The 10022-nt window shown below is 34.1% G+C and overlaps 1 protein-coding gene across 1 annotated transcript; it reads right to left on the reverse strand.

Moving 5' to 3' along the window:
• Nucleotides 1-507: 507 nt before the first annotated feature.
• Nucleotides 508-1213, reverse strand: LOC141691445 (uncharacterized). The gene is made up of 2 exons (XM_074496184.1): nucleotides 680-1213; nucleotides 508-588 (listed from the first exon to the last, which is right to left on the reverse strand). The coding sequence occupies exons 1-2, from the start codon at nucleotides 1211-1213 to the stop codon at nucleotides 508-510; spliced, it is 615 nt and encodes a 204-aa protein (XP_074352285.1).
• Between the last annotated feature and the right edge of the window lie 8809 nt (nucleotides 1214-10022).

Below are 10022 nucleotides of genomic sequence, written 5' to 3' on the forward strand. Positions count from 1 at the left end.
TGATGTCATCCTCCCCTCCTTGTCCTCTTTCTATTGGTTGGATGACATCATCCCCACTAATCCCCTTGATTAACTTCCTAATCGTTTGCCTAATGACCGCTGATCTGTTATACGGTTCGCTTAACTTTCATTTTCGTTTATCGTTTGAGGGATCATACCCGGGATCTTATTACTTAGGTTCCCTTAACCTTTCTCAATATATTATATTCCTTTTATGATCCTCTCCTATAATCCTTTAATTTAAATCCTTTTTTATCCTGTTACCTTTTTCTCAAATCTTTCCGTATCTAGTGTATTTCCGGGAAAAATCAAAGTGTTCGGATTTGGATTCTGACGATCTTTACATACACTTATATCCTATATAAAGTACTAATAAAATCTCAGAATATCCATATCAGAACCCCTACATAGTGTGGCATGAAAAGTTTTCTCATTCAGCAAAAACACTATTCATAAGGGTTTCAAAAATTTCCCAAAAATTGGGGTTATTACATTTTTCAATTTGGTCTATCGGTGTATCAAATAAACGAGCACAAAACTTTTCACCATGCCCCACCATACCGCAGATGAAGCAGAAGGTCGGAATACCTTCGTATTTGAAATTGACCCAACACCAGTTAGCAGCATTTTTCCTCAACTTCATCCTTCGTTTTAATGGACCCTCCAGTGAGATTGTTACTCTTATCCTTAGATATTCCCTCCACACCCCAACAAAGTTGTTTGCATCAGATTCAAGAAAGGTACCCACATAATCTCCTATATCTTTCACCACTCTCAGCGATATAAAACCTGTCTCCATATCATGAAGTTGCACCCAGACATCGAGTTTGTTTATTGCTATTGTTTTCGGATTCTCATCGTCTTTCAGCCTTTCGAAAATTAAATGAAACCTCCCAAACGTCCAAGGGCTGCCTTCAATTACCCTTTTGATGTCTATGTCGTGGTAGAACTGAAACAAAAATCGATTGGGTTCGAGTTGTTTAACGAACATTCCTCTGCCCGGCCTCCATAATGATGCCATCTTATGTTGCATGGCTTGAAAATCGATTGGAGAGTCAGTAAGAAAGCGTCCAACAAGACACCATCTCATGTCTATTTCACTCAGGTCCTCTGCATTTTCCTCATACGTGATACCCCCCTGTTCTTCCTCTTCGAGACTAATCATAGCAAAACTTTCTTCCATTGCCTTTAAATTATCCTTTTTTGTAGCCATAGTTTAGAAATACTGAATCCAGAGACGAAAAAAAGATTACTGTAAAAAGAGATACGAATGAAATGAGAGATGACTAAAGACGAGAGAAACATTCACACCATGCCATAAGGCAAGACTTTTTACTTTTTATGTATTATTTAGTATCATATTAATCCTCCCATCACCAACCCAACTTCCTCAAAGTCCTTAGTGCAGCCAAGTCTTCCCTAGCTTAGCCTATCTGAGAACTTTCTTTCCCTCAGACATTTCTCCACCACATACAACAGTCTGAGCCTGATAGTTACTTCCACATTTGAACTGAATCTTTACATTAGAAATACTCTCAACTGAACACCTTAACCAATCTTGCATATTAACAGTGGAACACAATTTCATAAAACGTCTTGTTCAGATTGCTGATGTTTAGATTGTTGACTATAATCTAAAATCTAATTGATTTATCCCTTGAAAATCTAAATACATGAATCAAGTCTGTTCATCTATTCATCATTTATCTTATTTATTCATGTAACTTTTTTTGATATAATTGTAAAGATCTAAACATCTGAAAAATTAGTTAACAAACATAACCTATATTAGAAAATATTTATTAATTTTTTGTTATATTCGTTTATAAGTAATTTTGTTAACAATGAAATTTTTTATAATAAAATAATTAAAAAAATTGCACTTTACATAAAATAAAATTAAAATATAATATTAAAAAGGGGTTTCGGTCCGCAACCCCGGCTGGTTGTAATAACCACCGGTTGCCCCGCATTGGTTCATTGCGGAAACCAGCATTGGTTCATTGCGGAACACCACACGCATTCAGACATTGCTGGCCCGCATTGGGACATTGCAGGTGACAATTGCTGCAATGCTTAAAGGCGGTAGAAATTTTATGAATTAATTTTTGCTTCGATAGTAACGGAGTTAGAAACCATTTATTCTATGAATGTAGTATTGTTAAAATTGTTTATTAATCGAAAGGTGTCGTCTTCCATCATACATGTTTTTCTAAAACTTTTTTGAGTGAATTCTAATCAAAATATTTTAATTTAAATTTTAAAAATGTCAAAATTATGTATAGTAACACATTTGTACTGTTTAATGAAGTTATGATGAATTAAAAAAAATTATGAACAATTTTTCCATTTATTATCAATTGTATAATGAGTTAAAAATTTAAAAATAAATTATATATATAATCGGAAAAATAATTAAAATATTAGTTTTAATGAAAAAAATAAAAAACTGAATATGGTAACTAAAATGTATGAATGTAGTATTGTTAAAATTGTTTATTGATCGAAAGGTGTCGTCGAATAATCATACTTATTTTTCTAAAACTTTTTTGAGTGAATTTTAATCAAACTATTTTAATTAAAATTTTAAATATGTCAAAATTATGTATAATAACACATTTGTACTGTTTAATGAAGTTATGATGTTAGTCCCTAACAATGCAACAAGAATTACAGAAGGGGGTTGAATGAAATTCTTTAAACTTTTTCACAAAGATATAAAATGTTCTATCTTAATAATATATAACTGTGTGAATTGATTTGCAAACTGCAGAATAATAACTTGGAATGAATCAATACACAAGTAATTAAAAACACAAGTCTTTAAAAACTTTCTGGTGGATTTGAGTGTATCCACCAGAGATATATATTATATCAAGAGAACTCTGTGTAGCAATTAGCTCACAGCTGCTTACAAATTTTAACAACTAAGATTGCAGAGAAATGCTAAGAATACAGCTTACAAATGTTTCTCTCTTGGTTGCTTAGTTAGTTGTTCTATTTGCTACTTCTTGGTTTATATATCACCAAGATTACAAAGTAATAAGACAGGATAATAAAACAAAAACTATCAAGTCTAATACTATGCTACTTTATTACTCTTTTCCAGCATCTTTGAATATCTTCATAATAGCATGGAAATGACAATGCTTCTTTGTTGTCTAAAACCCAGTTGAATAGGCTTCCACATTCCATTTGCATACACTTGACGCATGTGACTGTGTTGTCACTGTCAACAGATGTATGAATTCTTTATCCGTCGGGTTCATGATCATCCGTCGAGTTCATGATCATCCGTCGGGTTTTCTTGTTCATCATCTGTCGAATAGCATTGTTGTTTATCCGACGGGTAGCAATCTGACACTTGACTTCATTTCATTTATGCAGAATTACAAGACATCATCTATTTACAATTAATCAACCTATTCTACATATCTAGTTAAAGTCAACATGACTTGAGTACTACTTACAGAATCTAAATAATGTGTATGCAGAAATGTGCTACAGACTTATTATTACATAAGCTGCTCACTCGATGGATAATAAATCATCATCCGTCGGGACTATATTGAGTCATCCGTCGGGACTATAATCCTTATCCGTCGAGTGCTACATTTTTCACTAAGTAAAATCTACCAAGGTATTTTGTTAATGAAATCATCAAGTACACAACATATTCACAACAATCTCCCCCAATTTATGTCTACTGGAATTATAGCCATAAATTAAGAGAAACTTGATGATAACAAAACACCCTAAAAATACAACTTTGAAAGTAAGTAGATAAAACTGTAGAGTGCTTCTATTAACAAAATGTACAAAGTTTAGCTCACAGTCATTTTCAAGATGATCCTCTAGCCTGAGCAGATTTATCTAGTTCCTTGAAGATCTGGATCTCTTTCCAAGCTTTCTGTTATTTTCTTCTATCTAATTTTGGAGCTGTCTGTGGAATTCCAGTTCATCAGATTCTGAAAGATTTAGCTTTTCTTGCATTTTCAAAAGAGTCTCATTGCTAGAGATGCTCAATTGATCTTCTAATCTGAAAAATCTTCTAACTCCTTTGTCATCCATGAACTCCATCAGCCAGTAGGGCCTTAGATGCACTCTTCTCCCCGTGTAAGGAATAATTAGAGTCTTTGGAAGTGCATCTTTAGCTCTAATACTCCTCATTTCTTCAATCTTCTTTAGAACTAGTCTTCTTGCAGTTATATTGAACCCAAAGTTCTTCTTGAAAGATGAATAAACCTTTATCAGTACAGCTTGGCTTTCTTGAAGGATCATGTGAAGTGGCCATTGAATCTCCTTTCCTCCCTTGTACTTGAAAACTAACCTTTCAGGTAGATTTCTGTATGCATCAATCCCTCTCACTTCTTCTAGTTCATCTAGATAGAGATTTAGATCAGAGAATTCCTTGATATCACACAAGTACATGTAATCTCCCTTGTTGACTTTAGATTGAGCTTTGACTAGAGATTTAGATTTGAGAGGTGACGACTTCACTTTCTTGACTGCTCTTGACTTTGTTCTCTTTGGCTTGTTAAGGATTGGCAGATTGAAGTCAGGAATTGGTAGGCTCTCCCAGTTTATTAGTTCATTCTTAGGCACAATAGGTTCACCATGAATGTTCCTATAAGGATCCACCACCTTGATGTCTTCAAATACCACAGAGGGTTTTGATACTTGAGTTGTAGTTGGAGTGGATTCATTGGGAAACTGATCCTCCAATTCCTTACCAACAAAGTTCAATTTCCTTTTATTTTTTAGCCAATTCCTTGTATCTCTCAGATTTCTTCTATTGTGGTTCAACTTGCTTCTTTGGATCTTGAGATTCAGTGATTTCAGATGGCTGAGCAGGAATTTGTTGTGTTGGTTTCACAGCTTGTAGCTTGGCCAAGATAGCAGCTTGCTCTTTCTTTTGCTTAGCCTTTTTGGCATCTAGAATAGCTTGCTTCTTTTCTTGCTTCAATCTTGCATTTTCTTCTCTCTTTGCTTGAGAAAACTGAGGATGTCCAGCCACCACACAAATTTCTTTACCATTTCTGAAAACTTTAGCAATTCTCCTTTTTAAAGCTGAATCAGTTGGATCCTTGTAGAAGGCAATTGATCTTGATAGAAGCTTCTTCTCATCAGGCTTAGGTGTCTCATACACTGTATCCAAAGGGTTCTTTAATGATGATTTTGGATAGTTCACCCTAAAGGGTTTCGAGCACATAAACGCAACGGAAACAAAAATTAAAAACGTAAAAAAAATCATAATTTTCGAAACCCGTCGCAGGATCCATGCGAAAAACATATATTTAATTTGTAGATCAGATTGTTTACCTTAAAAAGTTTTACCAATTGGTTGACTAATGGAGATCCAAAACTTGTTTAATCACCACGCATCCCGCTCTCGCGATCTACGCTCTATCGGTATCCACATGAATGCTTGAACTCAAGGATTGGATGTGTACTAGCACAAACTCGTTTCTTCTTGCTCTCTCCATCTTCTCTCTTGATGGCTAGGGTTTTATTAAAAGTTTTTTTAAAAAAAAAAAAAGCCACACAAGAGATATTATATAGAGAGTAGAAAAACGAATTATAACTCTTAACTAATTAGGAGTTATTATTAATTCGAAAATCCTATTTGTATTATAATTAAGTCTCACTTAATTATTTAACAAATAAATTCAAAAATCCTATTTGTATTATAATTAGTAAATTTGAATATCAATATTTATCTAATTAATTAAGTCATACTTAATTAATATTATAAATAATTCGAATTACTTTAATTTAATTTAAATCCAATTTAAATTAAATTATCCTTCAAGCATTCTTTGTGTGTGACCCTATAGGTTATTATTACGTTGGCAACGAATTTTAAATCTAATTTAAAATCGTAAACAATGAGCGGCATCTAGTAATACATCATTGCTACCCAAGTAATAATAATTGAATCGATGATCGTTAAACCTTTCGTGAATATTGTACAATGTAATATAATCCCTTTAACCAAATATTATAGATTAAACTAGAGGCATGTAATGTGTCATCCTCGTCATAGTTTAAACCAAGTTTCCTTGATCAATGAGTAGACTATCATATCAAATCAATATTTGAGCGTGGCCACGTATTTCATAGTCTAGCTCACACAAGAGGCCAATAATATCACTCCTAAAATAGGAGGGTTAAATCCCATCTAGATCATTCATATTTCTCATACGATTCATAATATACCCAATCTCCACTTTTATCATTATCCGGTCAATGATAACTTTTAATGGAATCAATGTACATTAATTCTCGTATAGAAATATAATGACTTCAGGTCTAAGGACCATTACATCATTATCACTGTGAGAATTACTTATGACACAACAGACATGTAGAATCTCACATTGGGTCTGTCCAGCACCATGTACATATATATATGCCTGTGTTTTTGACTTTAGTATCACTATACCTATGATCAATGAGATGTGATCATCAGTCAACAAACACAGCAGTCTTAATGCATTATTATTGCTCCTTAATAATAATACTCGACTAGGGACCTTTAGGAATATTGATACTATTCTTCATAATCTCATTTCTAAGTCACGTACTTAGAGATATAGAATTGCATATCATATTCCAAGGACATTTATTAATCTAACATTTATATCGCAGTAAATTAAGAATTAATAAATTATAAAGAGAATAATCGATAGAACATAAACATTAATAATCCTAATGTCTTAAACTAAAATATCATAGTGTTGTCTCTAGGGCACGAACACTAACAATCTCCCACTTGAACTAGAGCCAATCACCCATGTATCTAATACTCATGGAACTAGTATGACCATCGTGCTTATGCTGTGACAAAGCCTTAGTTAGTGGGTATGCAACACTATCATTACTATGCACTTTACATTTATATCTCCTTGATCATTAATCTCATTAATAAGGTGATATCGCCTAAGGACATGCCTAAACAGTCTCCTTGGCTATTTCAAAAAATATCAATATATTCGGCATCCTTTATAGAATCATCAATGTTCTTGCTGTGAACTATTCCAGCAAAAATCACTTATATTTAGATAAAACACAAAACAGGCATAAACTCGTAATCATCCTTGTTTGTCCAAAAATTACGTTCAGAAACTAGTATCAGTGTAACCCTTTACAACCAGTTCCCTATCTTCTCCATACACCAAAAATAAATCTTTAGTCCTCTTTAAGTATTTAAGAATATTCTTGAAAACTATCAAGTGACCCTCACCTGGATTAGACTGGTATCTGATCGTCATGCTCAAAGCATACGAAATATCAGGACAAGTACATATCATTGCTTACGTTACGAATCCAATTGCTGACGCATCTGGAACTTTCTCAAACGGCCCTTATCATCTAATGATTTATGGGGCAATTATCTTTTGAGATTACTATCCCATGAGACATCGAAACATATCATTTCTTTGTCTCTTGCATCATAAAATGATGTAATACTTTATCAATGTATGTACTCCGACTAGGTCGATTAATCTTTTCAATCTATCTCTATAGATATTGATCCCTAATATATAGGTAGCATCGCCTAAGTCTTTCACCGAGAAACTATTTCTCAACCAAGTCTTAACAGCCTGTAGAGAAGGTATGACATTCCTTATTTGTTATATGTCATCTACATATAATACTAGGAATGTCACATGGCTCCCAGTAACCTTCTTGCAAACACATGGTTCATCTTCATTTTAAATAAAGCCAAACTCTGTGACCGTTTCATCAAAATGAATAGTCATTCTCCTTGAGGCTTGCTTCAATCTATAAATAGATAGAAGCAACTTACAAACTATCTTAGCAACTTTGGATCGACAAAACCCTCAGGTTGTATCATATATACATCCCCTTCAAGGCTCCCATATAAGAAAGCAGTTCTGACATCCATTTGCCAAATCTCATAGTCAAAGTAAGCAACTATTGCTAACAAAATCCTGATAGACTTGACCATAGTAACCGGTGAAAAAGTCTCATCATAGTCTATACTATGAATTAGTCTGAAACTTTTGCCACTAGTCGCGTCTTATAGGTTTGTACTTTACCATCCATGTCAGTTTTCTTCTTGAAAACCCACTTGCACCCTATAGGTTTTACCCCTTCGAGTGGATCAACTAAAGTCGATACTTTATTTTGATACATGGATTCCATCTTGGATTTCATGGCCTCAAGCCATCTCACAGAGTCTGAACTGTTCATAGCATCTTGGTAGGTGGGAGGCTTATCATTATCCGTAAGCATCACATCACCATCTTGAGTCAAAAGAAATTCATAATTTCTCCGGGGCTCATGGTGAATCCTACTAGATCTAAGAATAACATGTGTTTCTTGGACAGGATTACTTTCAACAATTTGATGTACATCCTGATCTTATTCCAACTCTGATTCAATGTTATCTTGTGGTTCTCGATCTTCATCGAGATGTTTTATCCTAACACTGATTTTCTTAGAAAGTAGTTCTCCCTCAAGAAATATAGCGGCCCGAGCAACAAACACTTTGTTCTCGAAAGGATTATAGAAACTATACCGTAGTCTCACTTGGGTATCCCATAAAATAGCATCTATCTAATTTTGGTCCAAGCTTGTCAGAGGCTAAACATTTTACAAACGCTTCACGTCCCCAAATTTTCATAAATGACATGCTATCACGTTTATCAGTCCATATCTCATACGGAGTAATTTGAACCGCTTTGGTCGAAACTTGGTTAAGTGTATATGCAGCCGTTTCTAGAGCATAACCCTAAAAACTGATTGGAAGATCCGTTTGACTCTTCATCGATCGCACCATGTCCAGCAAGGTACGATTTCTCCTCTCAGAATCTCTATTCTATTGAGGTATTTCAGAAGGAGTAAGTTGTGATACAATATCACACTCCTTCAAGAAACTCTTGAATTTGAGGCTTAAATATTCTCCTCCACGATCTGATAGTAAAACTTTTATACTTTTCCCTTGTTTGCTTTTCTACTTCGGCCTTATATTCTTTGAACATTTCAAAATAATTGGATTTGTTCTTCATAAGAACCACATATCCATATCTACTGAAATCATCAGTAAATGTTATAAAGTAGTATAAGCCACCCCTTGCCATCATACACATTCGACCATATACATCATTATGTATAAGTCCTAGTTGTTTGGTGGCCCTTTCACCTAATCAGGTAAAAGAAGCTTTCGTCATTTTGCCAATGAGACAAAGTTCGCATCTTCCGCATGATTCAAAATCAAACATCCATTTATATGTAACTCAGAAATGCGTTTCTCATTAATATGGCTTAACGACAATGGTAGAGGTAATGTTTGATTTCAGTCATCTTAGAACATATAAATTGTTAACTAATTGTGCAACATTATAAGCCTTATCATTAAAATAGAATAAACAACTATTGTTTATTTAATTAAAATGAAAACCTTTCTTGTCCTTACAAGAAATTGATTTAATGTATCCCCTAAAGGAAGGGACGTAATAACAATTTATCAAGTTCTCAATCTCGCCTATATGGGCAAAATTAGGTATCGAGTTCCTTCAACTAGAGCAACAACTTTTGCTTCAATTCTAACCCTATACCTGAAGCTTGACCATTGCTAGTCTTTTTCTTTAGATCTTCCAAACAAGCTCGACAATATAACTTCCAATCATCCGGTTATTTCCACAAGAATGACAATCATCTCCTTTAGCAACACCACTATCAGGCTTCAAAACCCCTTTTGGATTGGACTTTGGTTTGGCACTGAATGAGATCAAATCTTCACCTTGCCTGTCCACTTTCCTTTCCCATTTGAATTCCATATGTACATCATCAATATGGACGTAATTCTTGCCTTTACCGTGTTATTTTCAGCAGTTCTAAACATGCTTAACAACTCAGTGAGTGTTATGTCTATCTCATTCCTTTTGTTCTTAACAACCTAAGAATAGAAGTTGTTCAAAGATTGTTTGATCAAATCAAGCTGAGTCTCTAGACTATTCTTGAAACCTAAAATATCAAGGTACATACACCTA

The sequence above is a fragment of the Apium graveolens genome, chromosome 10 (genome assembly GCF_009905375.1).
Source record: "Apium graveolens cultivar Ventura chromosome 10, ASM990537v1, whole genome shotgun sequence".
Lineage (NCBI taxonomy): Eukaryota > Viridiplantae > Streptophyta > Magnoliopsida > Apiales > Apiaceae > Apium > Apium graveolens.

Bases quoted from the DNA above. Each gene is read 5' to 3' on its own strand.
- LOC141691445 (XM_074496184.1), bottom strand. From the start codon at position 1,213: ATGGCTACAAAAAAGGATAATTTAAAGGCAATGGAAGAAAGTTTTGCT. The intron at 589-679 runs GTAACAATCTCA...TCAAATACGAAG, and splicing joins GGGAATATCTAAGGATAAGA to GTATTCCGACCTTCTGCTTC.